At 55.3% G+C, this 20,265-nt stretch overlaps 4 protein-coding genes across 4 annotated transcripts; all 4 read right to left on the reverse strand.

Annotated features, from left to right (window-relative positions):
* Nucleotides 1-4,980: 4,980 nt before the first annotated feature.
* On the reverse strand, nt 4,981-6,865 carry MAM_02678 (Regulator of G protein signaling superfamily; the record flags this gene model as incomplete). Its single annotated transcript, XM_040821477.1, has 5 exons — nt 4,981-5,782; nt 5,837-5,920; nt 5,990-6,115; nt 6,181-6,305; nt 6,374-6,865. 5 exons carry the CDS (start codon nt 6,863-6,865, stop codon nt 4,981-4,983), a joined length of 1,629 nt encoding a protein of 542 aa, XP_040680891.1.
* Nucleotides 6,866-12,058: 5,193 nt separating this feature from the next.
* MAM_02679 (uncharacterized protein) lies at nt 12,059-12,658 on the reverse strand (the record flags this gene model as incomplete). The annotated part of the gene is made up of 1 exon (XM_040821478.1): nt 12,059-12,658. One exon carries the CDS (start codon nt 12,656-12,658, stop codon nt 12,059-12,061), a length of 600 nt encoding a protein of 199 aa, XP_040680892.1.
* A 1,267-nt stretch (nt 12,659-13,925) lies between these two features.
* MAM_02680 (nuc153) lies at nt 13,926-16,028 on the reverse strand (the record flags this gene model as incomplete). The annotated part of the gene is made up of 1 exon (XM_040821479.1): nt 13,926-16,028. One exon carries the CDS (start codon nt 16,026-16,028, stop codon nt 13,926-13,928), a length of 2,103 nt encoding a protein of 700 aa, XP_040680893.1.
* A 2,057-nt stretch (nt 16,029-18,085) lies between these two features.
* On the reverse strand, nt 18,086-18,523 carry MAM_02681 (uncharacterized protein; the record flags this gene model as incomplete). The annotated part of the gene is made up of 1 exon (XM_040821480.1): nt 18,086-18,523. One exon carries the CDS (start codon nt 18,521-18,523, stop codon nt 18,086-18,088), a length of 438 nt encoding a protein of 145 aa, XP_040680894.1.
* Nucleotides 18,524-20,265: the final 1,742 nt, after the last annotated feature.

Here is a 20,265-nt window from a genome sequence, read left to right on the forward strand (position 1 = left end):
CCGCCGTGGCCAGCGCGGCTCCGGCTCCGCCTCGTAGGAGTCAGGACCCCAAAGTTGTCTATTTCCGTACGGCGTTGTCGTGTCCGTGCATGCACAATCTACAGCAAGACGTCACGTCACGTCACATCACGTCGCGCTGGCACCAACTTGGCCGTGCTCCGCAGCAGCCAAGTACTTGAGTAGTAACTAGTCCGTAGGCAAAACCCAAAACCTCCAGACTCCCCCGCACCGCACCGCACCGCAGGCTTCCCAAAGTTGCTCCGAATGGCAAGCCACGCGGTCCCTCGGCTCCAACGTCCGGTAGCGCTGCGGCTCGACGCCGGCGGCCAGCAGAGTGAGCGAGGGGGGCTTGAACGGGGCGAGAGACGCAGCAGTCCAAGTAGTAACGTTAGCATTGAGCGCGGCTTGCCAGATATCAACCAGGAGTCGAGTCGGGACACGCAAGATGTTGTCGGTTGGTTGGTGGCTGGTGGTGCGAAAGCGGCCGAGGGCATCCACGTGGCTAGAGCCTAGAAAAGCCTGTTGAAACATGGAAACCCCTCGCGCGCGCGCACACACACACGCACCAAAAAAAAAAAAAAGAAAGAAAGAAAGAAAGAAACGACAAGAGAGAGAGCGCGCAATCGAGGGCGCTGCAGCAAAACACTGACTACTTAATACCCAAGTACAGACTACTTAAGTAGACTGCATGCAACGTACGGTACGGAGTACATCGTGCGGTAGGCACCCAACTTCCCAAGTAGGTACGTACTCACGTACCTGCCCATCTGGTCGGCAGTCTTTGTCTTTTGCGCATGCAGCCCGCAATGTCATGCGATGCGTGTGTGCCAGAGAACGGAGTACGTAGTTATCGATCCGATGAACAATGAAGGCACGTCCTTGATGCCTCAGGCGCGCCGAGTCAACGGTCAACGATATACCAGCCCGTCCCGTGCGAGCATCTAGGGCAGGGCAGGGCACGGCAAGCACGCACGCACGCACGCACGCAGAAACCTGGATGTCCAAAAACTCCAACACTCCGAGATGCTCAGACGCTGAGACGCCGAGATGATGCTGCTGCTGCTGCCGCTGCTGCTGCTTGCACGCCGACCCCCCACCCCCTGGGGTCGCCCCGTGTTCCTTTCCCCAAGAAACACAATCTAATAGATGGCTAATAGCACGGCATTCCAACATGTTTCGCCACGGGAGTCCTGGCCCTGCGCTGGTTTCGTCTGTGAAATGGATTTTTTTTTAAAAAAAAAAATTGTGCAACGCCGTCTCGAGTTGACTGACGCACATGGTCCCAAATGTGATCAAGACGGGTTGAAATGCACCGGCCGCGAGACGAGATGCTCTCATGTAACCAGGCATCAACTGACAGGTCATCTTCAGCACAGCCCGGCAGCCCCGTCCGCCCGGTTCGCCCTGGGCCCTGGCGCAAACAAACAGAGACACCAACAAGAGGGAGGGAGAGAGAGTGTGCTGGCTGGCTGGGGGGAAACGCCGCCCATCTACCATTGCCGGTGCATATTCAGCTTTTCCCATTGCCGCGGAATTCGGTCCATGCGAATGCCCAAGACTCCAAGACAGGGCCGGCGCCAGTGGCAAAGACAACAAAGTCCAGACGGACACCCGGATCGCACACGCAACATGCTTGGGCAGGCTGCATTCTTTCATTCTGCTTCACCACGTTGCCTCGTGTGCTTGGGCAAGTCAATTTTTTTTTTTTGTTTTTTTCCTCCTCTCCCTCCCCTCCCCGTCCGCCTCTCCGCCTCTTCCTCTCTCGCTTGCTTTTCCCCGTGGCCTTGCTCGCAAGCCTCGCGACGAGCTGTGCGACTTGTTGGCTCGAAGGCCATGGCTTTCGAGACACCATTATTATTCCGTATCCACGTGTCAGCAGCCAGGGTCTCCTGTGCCTGACGCACACGCCCTTGTCTTGGAATTCTGCCGTTCACGAGTAAACAAAAGGGACAGGTCTTTTTGTTTCTACAACGCGGCAAGCGGCCTCACCAGCCAAAGCTCCGTCGCCGCCGGTGCGCGCCTTTCCCTCTGTTGCTTGGCATTGCCGTCTTCCTTCTTTTCCGCCGGTCATCTCCTCGTCCCAGGTCCTGCTCGCCGGCGGTTTCTCTCGAGTGCAGGCTCGATGCATCATACATAGGATAGGGTAGGTAGGCTACCGCCGAGCACAGAGTAGCAGTACCGAGTACCCAGCGATCGGTATGCGTGCGTGGTCTTGTCTCAGATGCAAACTGCTTGTACATCATCCCGGTGACCCGGCGGGCGGGCGGACTGGGTGCACGGGAGGCATCACGGAGAGGCAGGGAAATGGTGATGAATGGGACGAGGATTGTGACGAGGACGCCCGTTTAATTAGCGGGCGACCGGACGAGGGCCAAGATGAAAAGAGAAAAGAGAGATTTGCCAAATCTCGTCCGGGCCCTGCGTACCGAATACCAAGATTGAAGAATGTTTCAAAGGACCGGCTCCTCCGGCGACCTGCAAAAAAAAAAGAAGCATCAACACCCAGCATCGGAGATTTGCCATGTGGGTGATTTTTTTTATTTTTTTATTTTTTCCCCTTCCTTTCAGCGGGGTGGGGATGCTCGCGATGGCTCGCGATGGCTCGTGATGCTCGTGATGCCCGTCCTCTCCTCCGTCTCATCTCGGTAGACTTCCAAAACGCCCGGTGCAAAGGTTCTAGATCGCCGCCCTGCCCACGATGGATGGATGGTACGTACTTGGCAGGCACCCTTTTCTTGACCCGGGCACGAAACAGCCAAGCCCGAGCTCGACGTCTGTCCCGCGTCAAATCACGAGCAAACCAACGAACCGAGCAAGAAAAAGGGCAAAAGGGAGAAGGGTGACGTCGGCCAGTGTGACAGCAGCATCGCGCTCGTCGTGTTTCGTCTCTCTCCATCTCTCCGTCCGGCCTGAATCACACTCGTCCGTGATACACAACCAGCCTGCCTCATCCGTCCCCGATGTCCACCCCCAAAGTTCCCTCCCCGGGCCGCAGCCGTGCTCCGTCTTCATCCGTGCGGTGCACCTTTTTTGTCTGAGGGGGGGGGGGGGGCATGGTCCGTGGACCTGCAGCTCCCAACAGAACCGATATGATACAATGTCAACAACGGCAGCGGGATACAGAAACACGCGGGGAAAAAAAGACTGAGCCTCCATGCAAATTACCCGTGCCGTCGCAGCGACAACCAAAAAAAAAAGTGAAACCACATGCGCTCTATCAATACCGCCCTTGATTTGCTTTCCCGCCCATCAATCCACTCTCCTGTCTTTGCCTGGTGTTGTACAGACAACGCGGGGAAGATGGAGGCACGCCGTCGGTGCTTTTTCGTCGTCGTCGCCCAGGTGTGCATCATCTCGCCTTCTTCTTGTCCTGGCGTGCTGGCTGGTTAGTTCTCTTCTTTGCCTCCTTCGCCGAGGGTCTGCAGAGACTGAGATTCTCATATGCATGTTTGATGTTTGACTTTGCCTGGTGCCGCGACTGTTTTGGGTTCCTCGATCGTCGTGTCAAGGGACCCGGCCGTGAGTGGTGCGCGACTGGGAATACGCCATGATTGGCCTTTGCCGTTCTCTGCGAAACAATGCCGCCGCGCAAAACACGGGGAACCGAGCCCGCCGGCCGCGACGTTGTCGAGGTTCGAGAACTGAATTGCGGCGCTCCTCGTCGCTTGTCGATGGCTGTGCGTCTGCGTGCGCAAAATATCTGCGGCAGGAGCGTTGGCCCGTTGCCCATCCGAGCACCTTCCGAGTTCTGGGCGAGCCTGTCGACATGGATGGACATGAAGGCAAGGGGTGCTTCTTTCGACCCAAGTGGTGGACGGACGCTCTCCTCTTTCTCTCCCTTCTTCCTTCCTTCCTCCCCCCAATTCTCTCCTCAGAGCCTCAAACAATGTCCAGCATCCCGAGACTGGCGACACTTGCCAAAGGCACATGTCGTTCACGGGACAGAGCATATGGCCAAGTCGCAGTGCCCTGATACTTCCTCGATACAACCAAGCGGACCTGTTGAGAGCGCGCGCAAACCAGGTACCCGTCACATCGTCTTGATCTGCATCCCGGCTCGTCCAACATCCGCCATCCGTGTTGGTAGGATACGCCTTCTTGAAGCCTTGAATTGCTTTGCTTTGCCCTCCGGACACCCATTCCACTTCACCCAGCGAGCGTCTGTCATTGGGAGCCGCCATGTCCTCATCGACAATCAGCAGGTAAAACTCGACAGTTCCGTCTCAACATGGCTACTCACTACCCTACAGGAGCCGACTCGGTTCGGCGGCTGAAACCATGATTCTTTATGCAATTTCAACGCCCCGGCTGGACATGCAACTACAACTAAGTGCACGTACTTGTCGCGGGTTATTTCGGTGACCTTGTCTCATGACCATGAAAAACATGACGGGTCTGGCCCGACGCTTCCCGCAATGGCCTCAGGTCTGGCAGGTCTTGTCTCCTTACCGACACCCCTCGCTTGGAACACTCGTGCGCTTGGCCGTCGTCTTTATATCAAGCATGGCATGTTGCTCCGTCAGCGAGCAGTTGTTAACGACAAGTCTCCGGGTCTCTCTCCGTCGACACATGTATGGACTGTGAAAAGGTATGTCGGATCGCGCCATGTTATCATGTACGCTCGTGAACTGGCCATGACCAGAGTCACTCCATCCCGTCATATCCGGCCCGCCTTCCCTTGCACTGTTTACCTTGCCTATGTTTCGACTCGAGCCATGCTCGCGGCACACGAAAGCATACGTTTCGGACAATAGAGCCGTCTTCGCATTGACGTGGTTCCATGTTATATACAAGATTTCTCAACCTCCCCTCATACCGAGTGCGGAGATTCGGGAACCAAAGTGAACATGTATCACGTGCGGCTATTAAATACATATTCTAGAATAATAAAATGGCCATGCCGGTATTTCATTCTTTCCCATATGTTGACACATCAAATACATAAACATCAGATACGTCGGATGTCTTTTTTGTCGCCGCCTATTTACCAGCCTCCACGCTGCTCACGCTGTCGAATGAGCGCCTCTCTCTAATAAACTTGGGCCACGTGTTTGTCAACACGAGGTACTTGATGCTCATTTCGGAATCGTCAAAGACACCCTCGTTGAAAGCCTCGGGGATGTCGCCCCAGTATCGAGCAGTCTCGCCCGATTCGCTCGGAGCTTTGGGAGCGTCAGCAAAAGGAGTGGCTGGGTCTGGAGTGCTGCATTCGCCGCAGACAGCGCGCGCGGCCCCCTCGAAGATACCCTGGAGGTTCTTGAAGTCCTGCGAGGACAGGTTGACTTGGAATTCGGCACTGTGACTGCTGATGAAGTCGATGTAGACGCGGAGAGCGCCCTCGAAGCACTCCCGCGAGAGGGTCAAGGTTTTCTCGCTGTCCTTTTCGTCCCTCATGGGTTCCCTGAGGGTGGGGTTGACAATGTACCGAGCACGCCACTCACGCACTCGGGTGAGAAAGGCAATGTTCTCGCCAGAAAAATCTCGAAGCGCAGAGAACTCCTGCAAGGGCTCGGGGTTCTTCGCCAAGGTGTGCTCCAGGGCGTCCATGGTCAAGATGCTGCCCCCAGTAGTAGATACTGAGCCAGCCTTGGTACGACCCATCCATGACGAGGAGCTGGTGCCAGAGTGGAGAGACTTTCCGCTGTGCTGAACAGACTTCTGTCGAGACTCCCAGCGTGCAATCGAGTCGAGGGTCTCCTGGCAGAGGGATTGTTGCCTTCGAACTTCCCAGACGGGAATGAATACGGTGAAGATCTCGAGCATCATGATTGTAACGGCAATCCTGAAGGGAATGGTTAGCCACATGACAGGTCAGTCCAGCCCACAGTGCACGTACCATTGCGGAGGGATGAAATAATTGTTGACAGGAGCCATGCCAGGGACATAGAGAGCGATGAGCCACATTGGAGAGGCATGAAGACTATCATGACAGTTAGCCAGAACAAAAAAAATTGGTCAAAACTGGCTGCAAAAAGACGAGTTTCCTTACCCAGACACGCAGCAAGCAATAGTCTGCGTCCGCCAACCCTGGGTGTCTCGTAGAGTTCGAGAGCGCCACAGAATGACGGGAGCAACGATCCAGGCCCAAAACAGTTGCCAGAAGATTGATGGCCACCTTTTCCCCCATTTGTTAGTCTCCAAGGGATCCTTTTTTTTCAATTAGTTAAAAATGCAACGTACCATTCCCAGCCACGACCTTGCTCAGTCTTTTGCTCCATAGCAGTGCCAGTAACCTCGGTTCCAGAGATGCCCCAAGCAGGATGGAACTTGCGAGAAATGAGGAACATGAAAATGGTAAGAGAAAGCTATTGTTTGGTCACGGTTAGTCTGTGAAGCATGCCGAGTCGGTTTCCCCTGTTATGAGAATACTAACGTGCGCTACCATACCCAAGCCAACAGGTATCAGCGTCCTATGGGTATAAGGAAGCATCTTCCACCTGGCGACAAGAGTCTTGCGGATCCGTGGACGCTGGCCATCCCATTCCAAATCAAGTGTCCGTTTGACGTACTGCCTTTGGGCGTTGGCAACGTACAAGAATCGACTGTTGGAGGCGTGGAAGAGTGCGATACCGAATGGAAACCAGATGCTCATGATCCAGAACTCGGCCACCTCGGGCATTAAAGGACCGTACACATATCCTGTGGTGACAGCAAACCAATAACAATGGAGAAAAGTGACGGCCGCAAGTGATAAGCCGAGACCTCTGATTCGGAGAATGGGCATATCGCGCTTCGTCCACAAGAATGTCATGCCACTAACAAGGATAATGGTCCATGATACGGCGAAGACGATCCAAAAGACGCCCACGCCATCAAGCCGGACCGCTGGCTTGGTATCAGGGGTGATACCAAACTCCGAACCCATTGGGTCGGTGTTGACTGTGTTCTCACAACCTAGAATACAGGAAAGGAAGATGGTAGCAGGACATGCCTCACGGCCCAAATGACGGGATGAAGGTTAAGATGGACCAAAGAACGAAAGGACGCGTGGGTCGATGCCTGGAGCTTGTCGACGCCAGAGCGCACAAACCGGATGGTGGGATCTTGTCAAGCAAAGACACACTGGACGATGGGGCCACACGACGAGGTATTGGGGGGTTTAGCTTGATAAATATTCGAATCCGTTCACCGCGGCCGGCAAGCCACGCAGAAGGGTTGCCAGGCGTTGCGAGGACCGTGCAATGAGGACGGCACTGGCTTTATCGCGGGGTTGGACACCAAGTCAAGTTGCTGAATGTGCCGATCTCCATCACTGGGACTTGATCAGAAACTGCTTTTTCGGAGGAGAGAAAAGCAATGTTGCTGTTGAAATCGTGTTGAGTGAGTGGGTGCATCTTGGTTGGGGCCACTTAGTATCCGCATGTTCGCGCGGATAACTTGGACGCCAGTCCCTTGTCTCCAATTTTTGCTTTTTGGGTCTGCCTAGGAGAACCTTCAAGCAATTACCTTTTCCAGGGGCTGTAATGTAGATCACTTGGCAGGTCGTGTGGCAACCAAGACAGGGCTGGGAGTCGTACCACCTGTGCCTGTGCCATAAGGCGTAGTCGACATGCGGTAACATTCAACCGTACAGTACGGAGTACGAGCACTCCATAGTCCTTCGATCCCCCCCCCTTCTCGCTAGTCACCGGGCGAGAGCTTGGGACCGTTGAACAATGAACTGGTAAGTCAGCCCGCGTCCCGTCTCCTCCCCCCCCGCCTCCTCGTCAGCGATTACATACTGATTTCACCATATTTTAGGGTTTCGCCAGAGGCAGAATTCCGGTCGGACTTGAAGCAATGACAGCGCCACGCGGATCACTGATCACCTTGGCGCGTCCAAACCTAGCCGACTTCGTTGCCTGTCTGCTGGGTCCGATCTTAGTGCCGCAAGGGGTGGTGGATCCCGCCGTGAAGAATGGCTGGTTGGACAAGACGAAAAGAGTCAAGAGACAGAGCTAGTAGATGAAAAGACACGGGTCCAAACCCTTTTGGGGCGTTGTGAATGCGCCGCCCCTCAAACGGCCCATGTATGCTTGGGAAGCAAGTGAGCGAGGCCACATACTTTTCCCTCCACAGCTTTAGTGGCCGCCTACTGCATGCTCTCGTGTCAGCCGATTGGTAAACGACGTCGCTTTCTTTCCATTTTCGACTGAACAAGACAGGAACTCCGTAGTGTCCTGCGTGTTTAACCCGCTCGCTAGTATCACCGTGCGCGAGGGTGGGGAGAACGGAGGAGACAAGCCCGGGGATCATTCCACCTGGAGCATTGTGACGGGCCTGTTGGCCCATGTCAAGACTGGCTTGTGACTCGGTGATTTCTGGTTTATACGTGGTCTTTTCGACCACGGCGGCGGCAGACGTTGACGACTCACGAGGACCAGGACGGCGGGCGGCAGCGATGGGCACCTGTGACTTGTTTGCCGGTGGCTCTCCTTCTTCTGCTTGCTTAACCTAGAGGACAGCACTGAAATGACCCATCCGCAATAAAACCTGAAGCAAGCGGGTCGGAGAACGATGCAGGCGATGATGCAGGAGTGGCCGCAAACTGGCCTGGCTAATAGGACAACTGACCGAAACAACAGTATTGTATGGAGTAGCATCGAAAACAAGCCAGCAATTCTGGTTTTTTTTCTTCTTCCTCCCACATGGACTGGAGACCACTACGGAATATTCCTTTTCCCTCTTCCGGCTTGGTGGAATGTAAAGCACGTGCTGACTGGTCGGTCAGTGGTGGTGGTAGACCGTAGAGCGCACCTTCCAACGTGGTTGAGCCTCCACCTCCATGGAAAAGTGGACGAGTCCCAGGCCCAAAAGTTGGAATAATCAAGCTCGAACTGGCACGCCACTCCGCCTAGCATGCGATGCTGTTGATGTCATGCCATCGTTTTTTCCTCCGCACCACTTCCATATACGTATCGCCGTGGCCAAAGCAGGGCAGGGTAAAAGCAGCCAGCCATCAAGCCTGCTAGGCCGCCGCCAATGTGTTTGGACCGGCCTCACGACTTGGCAAATGACGCCCGAGCTATCACCTCAGCGCCCTTTGACGCACAACTGCATCCCGAAAGGTTGCTTATCAAAGCGTTGGCGTGCCGGGGGCCAGGGGGCCGGGGCCACCTTGCTCTGCAGGTGGCCCCTGGGCCCTGATCTTGTCGAATTTTGCCGTTGCACAGTGCCTTGTACGTACGGCGTTGGCTGTCAGGGCTCAGCTAATATCGTGGGAGGTAGAGATAACGAGGCGGTATCCGCACTCCGTAATGAATCACGAGAACTGTCTGGTTTCTCAAATTTCCGACGACCGAAGTGGTACGGAATACAGAACGAAATAGCGGGCAGTCGGTCGTCTACTGCGTGCACAGAGCCCCTTCCACTTGCAACTGCGTGTATGACACCTACATATATCGCACGCAGCTCATCTCAATGTTCGACGCCTGTCTCGTTGTCGTTCCTATTACGGAGTGTTATGCAGTACTCCGTAACTCATGCGGGTAATGAGCAGCCTAGTTTCCTCGCTTCTGCTGCGTGGGGGTTCGCAAAGAATCAACTGCTACAGAGCGTCGCTGACTTTGCTTTTTGCGGCCAAAAGCGGCGGCTATCATCGCGACCCTGCTGGCAAAAACAAACCAAAACAAGTACGGAGTACGGAGCAACCAGAACATGAAACGCAAGACTCTCACGTTGCAGCGCTCGCGATAGTATCGTCATAGCTCGTATGTCGGCTTTAAAATTCCATCAACCATGGGTCGCAAAAATCCTTGCGTGTGCACGGATCTCTCTGTGAATTTTGTCATCCGAGGTTGGACAATAAAATTGTTTCTCATCTTTCTCATCGTCGCAGTCTCAACCAGAGCCACGGATTCGGGAAAACGAATATCCTACAGCAAATCGATATCCGCGTCGTTGGAAAATGCGCGCCGACATTTACAGGTGCCAACATGGCGCGATCGATCCTAGCCTCAAAGGTTTATTAATCTTGACATCTCTTGACGCCGCCGATCTGGGTACGGCACAGTTCTGCTAATGAGACGTGCCGGCGCACAGACACGGCAGGAGAAGAAAGTCGGCATGGCGATCTAGTGCTACGTAGTAACTAGTACAACTAGTAACCAGTCTGACACTATTACCGTCAGCGACTAAAAATTGGACAAGCCACTTAGCCGCTAGCCGGTACTGCGAGGCTTTTCTATGTGTTGGATGTCAAAAGGCCGGCTTGGTTTGCTGTGGAGGACACCCTCGTTGGTTGGTCATATCTCAGTTTGCCTCTCTCAAACAAGGAAAGCAATGCAGGTCCCTTGCCTGCCCGAAAAAGCAAGATGCTGATGCAGCCGCAATACCGATACACTTGTTGACGAGATCTTGCTTGAGAGCCCACGATGGTCGCTCTTGTGCGTTCAACGAGGAGCACTAGTACAAGACGTTTTCTTGCAACAATACATCTCCGGGACGCTTCCAGCCATTCTGGTCTTTCACTTCTCAGAGTGCCGGACTTTGCTTGAATTCACAATCACCGAGCCCATGACCGTGGGCATTGACGGCCCCAATAGCTTTGCCTCTCCGTAATTGTTGGCAGCAACTTCGACGACTACTAGCCATACCAGTGGTTCCCGGAAATTGAGAATTGAGTGTCTCCCAGGCTGGCACTCATTACTACTAGTAGTACGACTGCACGTTCGCTTTTACATCATAGGCTGATATGCGACTCATGATCGGCTGGCCTGCCATGTCAATAAACACAGCTTACTATTCGTACGAATTAGCTGGTGAGCGGGCCATGAGTTCGTGACAGGTCCTGTTTAGCCAACATTCCAGCGAGCCCGCCGATTTTCTGTTACTATTACATGTACAAGCATGGGGCAGACTGACAGCTCCTTGATCTTGCCAGGTAGCAGCCGTTGTGGCTTACCGGAATCTCTGTTCCCATCTCAAGCTGAGTCGAAGATGGCGCTCGGGACGGGCGTCAAATCACGGTGTGACCTGCACCGCAACGTTTCTAACCCTTCTTTCCGCAGTCACCAAACCTGAACCGGAAAATGGCGGAATTGGTGGAATCCGGACCTGGTCGCCTGGCTTCTGGCTTAGCCCAAGCCTACTTTGTCCGGCCTAGTAAAGGAGCAAGTCATAACTATATTCAGAGCGCATGGAGCGGGAGAGACAAGTCAGCATCGGACAGACATCTGGACCCTCGGCCTGCCCAAAAGCATTGACGAAGGAAAAAAGAAAAAGGGATTTCTGCATTAAACCGCAGGAAAAGCTGTTCAATATGACAGGGAGCTGGCACGGAATCTTGAGCACAATGTATCACATTTTTGTCCATATTTACGCTGCTGCGACCGTGGATCTAATAACTCGGAAATTTGGACAGCTCAATATCATCATATTTCAAGGATAACCATGTCACCTGTCATATATTTATCGGCGTGCTTTCCCGGTTGGCCCTGGCAGGATTCCTCGTGATTTCTGCACCACGCTTGAAGTTATTTCGCCTCCTATAAGCAGTATGATTGGCATGAGTCCGCTGGTTCCGCTGGTGCTGAAAGTCATTACAGAACAGACACCCAAAAAAATTGGGCAAAGTAATGATGCTCAGAATGAGACTCGTTGTGGAGGCGCAGATGGCGAGCCCGCGGCCGCGGGGCCGCCATCTGCAACCCGTTTGTTGGACGATGCGGCATCCAGCCTCTGACACGTCACTGAAAGAAGCAATTCATGAAAGTGATTTGCGACGAAGGGGTTGGCTCCACTGCACAAAACTGCAGGTTGATGATGAGTCTCACATTTTTGTGACACAACTACTGAGTGCTCCGGCTCCGTACTCGGCAACGTCGTCTGGATTCTCCGTGTTTCAAGGCGCATGCTTTGCTTCGACCAGACGTAGCGCTTCTTTTGCTGCTCTACTCTGCGAGTCCGAATGCATGCATGCACCAGCGGCTCTGCCTTCACCTTGTGTCTTGAATACGGAGCAATGTGGCGGAGACAACGCTGTTGGTGCGATGCATGTCTAGGCGTCCGAGCAAAAAAGTATTGTTCGACTTGAGTTGAATGATGAATCGCTGGTCCCCAAAAGCTCTGGGGCTCGCATTTACGAGAGTGGCGATTTGGAGGACGAAAATGCATCCTCTTGCAGCGACTCTGCCCTTTTCAAGTCGTCAAGCCACATGCCCAATCTCAACCTCTTATCATCGAGTCTCGAGACATGAACGGTTGCTTCGTGGAAAGGACCCGGCACATCGTCATTCTCGTCGTCAAAGCTCCACAAGGTCAGATGTTCTAGAATAGCCAGCAACACGACGGACAGCATCTCGGGGACAGGGATTTTGAGACGGGCCGAGCAAGCCACGGCAAATATCAGGACGAAAGTGTCGACGGAATCGCTGAAGAGCGCAATGCCCAGCGCCCTGTGCATTTCATAGCCTCGTCGATGATCGGCCAAGACCAACAAGCCTCCCAGGACAATGTCTCGCACCCCAAGCAGGCTCGTAAAGAAGATGGCTGTGCTGGATCTCGACACGGCAAAACTTGATAATGCGATGGCTGGACAGGCAAGAAGCGCAGCGCCCCGGAGCATGTGCAGTACCGCAACAGCGGCGACTGAGATGTGCTGAAGCCTCGTTACTTGAGGCAGAACCTGGGGCGGGTCTTGCCGTCGGATGAGGGGAGTTGTCGGCGATGCGTCCGCCATGGTGAGTTTCTTGCCAGTCGGTAGGACTTGTTGATTCAACGACGGAACAACAGCCACGGGTGAATGTTGGGGCGATGGAGGAACAGAGAGCATCTGGTGCAAGAGAGGCCGTACATCATGGTGCGATGCGGGCTAGATTTGAGCCGGCATCTCGCAAAGCACTGATGAGCGGGCGAGATGTTTAAAAAAAAAAAAAAAGGAGGGCGTGAGATGGCCCCCGCCGACCCGAAGAAGAAAGACGAGACATGTTTTCCGGCCGGGGACTCATAAAGGTGCAACGTGCTACCCTTTATTTTTTTCATGCCGTCATGAGACGAAATGGCGGTCTGAAGTGCACAAGACGAACCACAAAATGCAAACCACCTTGTGCTGTCAAGAGAAGTCGCCTCGGTGGCGAAGCTCGGAATAGGGTGGGTGTGCGCCAGCATCAGCCTCGCGACGATGGTCAACGGCGTCAAGTGCCCCAAGCCCCGTGGGCGGGCGGGCCAGGATGGAACTTGGCCGGTTTGCGGGTGCGGCGTCGATTGGATGCGGCGCTTGTCTTCGTGGTTGCCATCACAAGTCGACCATGGCAAAAGATCAGATCACACAGGCGCGTGGGTGAGAGATGCTTATCTCCACCCACTGAGCGTTCAAATAGAATAATAGCCCTTTCCCCTTCTCGCCCGCACGAGCAGCAAGCAGCAAACCGCTGCTGACCCAGGCTTCGAGACACGACACTTCCCCGCCCGAGCGGTCATCCGGCACGCGTAGATGCCGTCTCCGGCAATGCAAACGACCTTTCGAAACGTCTGGTGAGGGGTGACGCTCCGAAACACCATTTTTGCATCGTTGCTACGGAGTATGCTACCCCCGCGCGCTGGCCGTACCGTGCAACGGTGCAGCCACCCAGAGCTTCTTCGGTGTGCTGACCGGAGCTGCAGATCCGTCCGGCTCTGCCAGTCACCGTCGATTGTGCAACCGGCCGCCATGTGGTGCGACGGTGGGTGCGGGAGTGGTGTGGTGGTGTGGGTGTGGTTGTGGTCGCGAGCTCTCTCCGGCTGCGAGACCGTGTGAGGTGAATCTCCATGTGCCGCTCCGGCCTGGCCTGGGCAACTGGCAATCTGGTGTCGTCCCACAGTATAATCCAGACAGTCTGTTGCGTGCATGCATGCATGGACTGGACTTGCAAACTCAAAGTACGTGTGCTATGGTAACAACAACTGCAGCGATAACGACGCCGACACCAGGAGGCTGTCCCCCGAACGAGGTTGTATACATTCCTTCTTCAGCATTCCCGCCGCCCCTTTTTCGCCTTTTTCCTGCTCGCCTCGTCCTCTCCGTCGCCCACGCGCCTCTTCTTCCTACCCTCTTCCAGCAGTTTCTTCATGCCACCCGTCGCCTTGAACTTGGGGTTGGATGGATCAATCGCAAACTCGTGGCTTTCAAACACAGCCTTGAACCGATCATCCTCCACGTCCATGGTGAAGTCTTGTTGTAATCCGCCTCTGTCCGTGCCGTCACCAGAATCTCTGTTGCCCTTCTTGTTCTTCTTCTTCTCTGCACGTACAATTTCGCTCATGTCAAAGTGATCCAGGCGGTCCGCTTGTGTGTCGCGGGCGTCTTGAGCCATGACCTTTACGAGGTGGCTCTTTGCAGCAGCTGATTCTGCTTCGGCTGCCTCGCGGGCCTGGCGCTTTCTGAGACGCTCCTCCTTGCGGATGGAGCTTTTGGACGGCGCGGACGTGTCTTCTGCTGTAAAGAAAGGGTCGTCGAAACCGAGGTCTTTGTCGGCCGCAGCGGTGGTGATGGCGTGTTCCTCCTCATTGCCCGGGGCTGGGCCCGAGGCAGCTTCACGCCTGGCTTTGTGTGCTTGTCGCTTCTGGTCTTTGCGCGCCTTTTCTTTGCGCTTGTATTTCTGGATTGTCGTCTCCTCTTGGTCGGCGTCTTTCGGTTTACTTTCGGATAGGGCCGAGGTGAATGTGATTTGCATATCGCCCAGGGGGCCGTCGTTTGACTTTTTAGGAGCCGCCTCATCTCCCAGCCCCAGAGCCTCGCGCATTCTCTTGCGGGCCAGCTCTTTTTTGGACAACTTGGGCCCGTCCGTTGCGTCTCGCCTGTCCTCGTCATTGGCCTGACCAGAGCTCTGCTCGTCGTCTTCGCTGTCGCTGTCGCTGTCGCTGGCAAGGTAAGCCCGAAGGTCGTTCTCCTCGATATTGGCCCGGCTGCCGGTGAATGCCCTGTTGATGGATTCTTTGCGTGAAGCCTCGTCGGGGTTCATGTCCCAGGTCAATTTGACCTTGGAGCTCTGCAGAGCATTGGTCACGAACTCGACGGGCTTGTACGAGTCGGGGACCTTGTCGCACTCGTCACGAGGCTCGTCATCAAACGTGACGTCGTCGGGGACAAAGCGCAAGTCGATGACGTTTGACGAGGACTGGTATTCCGTGCCATCCGTAGCTTCGTAAATCTTTTGAGCCGCCTCGGGGCTTGAGCACACCATGACGGCGTAGTAGTATCTCAGCCGGTCTAACTGATACGCTCGAAGCGCGTCACTGTCGAAATCCTGGTCGTCGCCCTCCTGCATGAGCTCCTTCTTGATCCTCTCGTCTTCGCTGTCGCTCGCGCCGTCGCTCTCGTCGTCGGAGTCTTTGCCTTGGCTTTTGAACAAAGCCCTGGGAGGACCCTCCAGCTCTTCCTGTCGCATCCGTTGTTTGCCAAATTCACTGGGGTAGATGGAAATCTTGAGAACGCGGCTCCTCTCATCGCCGGTGGGCAGGAAACTGGCGAAGAGTGCCATGAGATCGGCGGCTCTCACGTGGTCCCAGTCCAAGTTGACAACGGCGATTCGATTCGTGACATGGCCAGTCTCAACACGGGATTGCTCGTCTTGCAACCTTTGCACGTCGCCCTCGGAGACGAGACCGACATCGCTTTCGTCTTGGTCCTCTTCCGAGTCCTCTTCCGAGTCTGAGTCGGAATCAGACTCTGACGAAGAAGAGAAGCCCCCATGCCGGGCCGGGTCGTAGGCGGCCGACTTTTCCTTCTCGTCTGCGGCCCGGAGTTCGCGCTGGACGAGCTCGTCGTCGTCGACTCGGACATCACGGTCGGCCGCGGCGTCTCGAGACTGTCCTCCTTCCTCCTCTTCTTGCAAGTACAGTCGCTGGAGCGCCTTCTTCTTCGCGTCAGACTTTATCTTGCGCCCGTAGCGATCTACTCTAGCGGTGGCCGTGAAATCCTGGTCGTGGAGCATGCCGGCAAACCGCTCGTCCAACGTGGTCTTGGTGCGCTTCTTGGACGGAAGGCGAAACCGGGGGTCGGTTTCGAAGCTGGAGAATCGCGCATCGGCGATGCGTTCCGAGGGGCCGCCGCCCTTTTTTTCCTTCTTCATGGCCAACCGGAGCTGCGAGTGGGCGGGCCTCTGTAGCGGTCTCGGGAGGGAGAGGGCTTCCAGATCGAGGCTGTCGACTTGGATTTCGGCGTCGCAACTTTTCTGCCGAGCGGTGAATATTTCTGCCGAGACGGGCGGTAAGCTGCAGGTACGGAGTACCTTTGTAGGTACGTATTTTGGCGCGCGGGTAAGTGGGGAGTAGTTACTCGCTTGTTACTCCGTACTCCGTACGCATTGCACCGACGCTGTGGCCCTGTGCGCATCAAGCCCATTGTGTGTGACACACTACTTAAACGTCACATGCGGGGCTGTCATCTGGAGATGACAGTAGATGACAGTAGATGTGCGGTGTGTTACGGTAATAGGAAGACGGGAAGTAGTTTACCTTGTTAGATGTAAAGAAAGAATTTGGTAAAATATTAATATACCCTTTCGTAAGACATACTCTTGTATTGTTGGGAGAGGAAGATGAAATTTATCTGCAGGCAATGTTGTGATATTTGGTAGCGTTATAGTCTTGATTATGCTCTCGGTGTTTATTCCCCTTCTCTTGCCGTCGTTGGAAATGTCGGCACACGTTCGTCAGGTAGACGGAGCGGAAATCGCAATTGGTCCATCTCGCTCCGGTAGGCCCATCCTCAACAGCGCCGTTTTCGGACCCGGCCTGATGTAAAAGCCTGGGGAAGATACCTAGTAGGGCGGGCTATTTTTAAGCTTCCGCAGTCCGTCATGTCACACCCAAAAACGGGCGTGGCACAACACTGCGCGGACGAGACAGGCGCCCCTATCAGCCCACACTATTTTATCCCGCTTGACTACTCCTGCGACAAGTCACTCCTTCGGGCTTTGGTGGTGCCCTGGTGACTTGGCCCAACCGTCGAGTGGCACCTGGCGCCGTGCAGGGCCGACGTCGGAGGCCTACATTCTTTAGCAGCGCCCAGGCCAACCTGAGCTGCCCACTAAAAACAACGTCCATCGTCCTTGATCGTCTCTTCCAACCAAACTCCCTCCGCCAGATCTCAAACCATGACGAGACTCCATGTGTCTTCCGGCCACTGCTCGACACGGCACAGCTATCGGAAGGCGTTGCGACCATTTATGGCGCCAAACTCCTAGAGGTTGCGAGTCTTGGTCCGCACGTTGATCCAGTCGTATGCTCCAAGTCCATGGGGCCCAAAACACCAGGTATAGCGAAAAAGACGCAAATAACTCGCGTAACCCAACTGGTCTCTGACGTTTATTTAGATTTTTTGCAAATACTTCTCCCTTCTTCAGCTGCTAGGCTTCGATTGGCATGACATGGGTCTTGGACGTCGCCTCAAGCATCCAACAATTGTCCCCTTCAACAATGTAGTCCCTTCAACAATGTAGTCCTTCAACAATGTAGTTGTTGACAAGCTTGAGGCGGGGTGCTTTGCCGGCTTTCCATCGGAAGACATACCCGGCAGTAAACCCGAGGAAAATGAGCCTCATGTCATCAAGCTGTAGTGGCTTCATCAGCTTACCTGCATTGTTGACAAGTTGAATTCAAATCTCGGCGTGGCTCACCAAGACGCATCACCGAAGGCGCAGCCTCAGCTCGCAGGCCTCCCTAGAGGCGCTTCGGGACGGCAAAGAAACCTGTGGAGGCGCTGCAGTCACCGCAAGGTGTCGGAGCTCCTCGACGAATTCATCACGTCAACGTCAACATGCAGGCGTGGCGGTGGCAGCCGTCTTCCCACCCGCACCGGCGGCTTTCTTCCCGGCGTCATCAGTAGCCGTGTCTTTACTGGCGCCGGTAGCCATTGGAGAAAATCACTGTGTTGGGGACGGAGCTGGTTCGGTTGGCACGACTTGAGGTGACACTGAGCTTGTGCGAGGCAATGCGTGTGCAACTAAATCGCCTGACTTGCTGTTGTGGCAGCCATGTGTGTTCATCTCATGTGAGAGTCAACATGAGCCGAAGTTGCAGAGACACGCGGTGGCCCTGGCGGTTTCCAAAGTACAGCATATTCAAGGCAAGTTTGGTTCCCATGAAAAAGGCACCCGCATGATACAAGAGACGGCCATGTTCACCACTAGCAACTGCACCCGCAGCTATCGCACACCTTGCCCTGGCCGCAAGCCATGCTCGCGTCGCAATCTTGCCATTTCGAACAACGAATCCACGGGCCGAAGCCCTCTTCCTCGGCCGCCCAGCACCACTCTCCGCTCGGGCCGGCGCATTGTGTCCAGCAGTAGCCGCCGTTGCTGCAGCCGTATTCTCCGCCCGGCCAGCATTGGCGTCGGAATATCTCGCCGCCCTCGTTTCCTCGCGAGAGGCTCTCCGGGTGGTTCAGGCACTTGCGGACATTGTCGGGTTTGACACTGGGCGGGAGCGAGTCTTTGTCAACCTTCATGACCCCAAGGGCGCCGCATGTCGACGCCGCGTCGTCAAAGCTCGCGGGTGCGGAAGCCGTTTCCTGGAAGCACAGGGCCGCCATGGCCGCCACGGCCGCCGCCCTGGTGAAATGCATACTGAGCGTGGAGTGGTTCCGTCCCGTCCCGGGCCTGAGTCGGAAGAGTGCGAGTAGGGGTAAGAACGTGAAAGCAGAGTAGACGGCCTTTGTCACTCGACGCGTTCCAAGCTTGCGGGCCAAAAGCACGTCTATATATGACTTTCAAACTCGCCGACGCTTCAGAACCAGGAGCCCGCCAAGCTCGTCCGCTCGTCTCGGGGATTGCCGTGTCCGACGGGCGTCTTGGCACGTTTGTTCGCTCTTTTTTCTGCCCTCTGACCCATGCCGTGCCCCGCGGTCCGCTCCGCTGGGCTTCGTTGAACGCAGTGCCGTTTACGTAAATCGATTGCGCTCACATACCAGGGGGAAGCCCCGGGAGGCCCCTTCGGGCCGGCTCTCAATGTGTGAGAATGTCGTGCCGAGCCCTGTACGCCCAGTCTGCTGTTTGGCTCCGTACGCATGAGATTCAAGTCCCACGTTTATGCAGAACATGCCATTGTCTCGAGGCCGTTGCCATTGTGTGAGCTGATTCTAGATGTTGAGCGATGACGAGGGCCCCTGTCCGCACGCGGGTGTTCCCGCTCGGACTGTTGAATCAGCCGTCGCCTGGCGGGCTACCGTTGCCAGGGCAGGAGGCATACTGGAATCTCTCGAGAAGTACGGAGACGCAACGAGAACGAGACTACAGCACTCGGGAAGAGGAAGAGGACCGCAAACAAGACACCAGGACGTAGGCAGCGCGATGCCTATCTTTGGCTGCTGTCCCCGGAGGCATTGGAGTCTGCGCGGCGCAAAAGCCTCAGCGCCTACTGCCATGAGGGCTGGTCACTGAGATCAGGCACGGCTCGGAGCAAAGACTCGTACCAGCATGTAACATCGCATGGGCTTGAGAAAACCCACCCTCGATACCCCGTGGCCCTGGGGCATTGCTCCGTCTGTAGGGACTCCCGCGGACGCAGGGTGACGTGGCGGGCATGATCTGTGCAGCATGAGGTGCCGCAAGTACATGTAGTATTATACATGTATATGTATACGGATATATTCACGGTGACCAGAGAGACGCCACCTGCCCGCCACCTCGTTGGATGTAGAAATGAGCGCAATGCCAGAAACGTAATAGGGCATGCAGGCACGGCACAGATGCGACCAGGAATGCAGGCGCATGAATCCTGCCATGTAAGCAAGTCCCTTTTCCCCATACGCACACGCCAGTCAGTGCTTGGCCTGCGCAGTCGATGGGTCCTGGGTGAGAAGAGGCACATACTGTCACGGGACACAAGGTGGCATAACACACAAGACAGTGCGGCGCGGGCACGCCCGTTTCATGCTAGAGTAGGTAAGAATCATGACACAAACTCCGTACAAATCGCTCGGCAGGCATTGCCGGAGGCTCGGCGGCAGATGGATAGCGCGTGACTTAAGCTGGATGCTGCTGCAACCTGGAGAGAGACGACGCCAGAGCCGTCAGCCACCCACACGACGCCGAGCAAACTGAGTGACATGGGGTCGTGTAACCTCCTCGCCCTCGAGGCGGGGGTCCAAACTGTCTCACTAAAAGGAGATGCGTGGCCACGCCACAGTACGTTGCGTGTACGGAGTATGCCACCTTGCATCGTGTGCGACACCGGTATCTGGTCTGCATCCGTGAAGCTAGGATTCATGCCCCGTCTACAACGGCCGTCTGGGGGACAGGTGCGCCATGTAACTCGGCCAGTCTAGATGGCTCAGCCTGCGATCCACTGCACCATCTCGAGGTCAAC

The sequence above is a fragment of the Metarhizium album genome (assembly GCF_000804445.1).
Source record: "Metarhizium album ARSEF 1941 chromosome Unknown scaffold_4, whole genome shotgun sequence".
Lineage (NCBI taxonomy): Eukaryota > Fungi > Ascomycota > Sordariomycetes > Hypocreales > Clavicipitaceae > Metarhizium > Metarhizium album.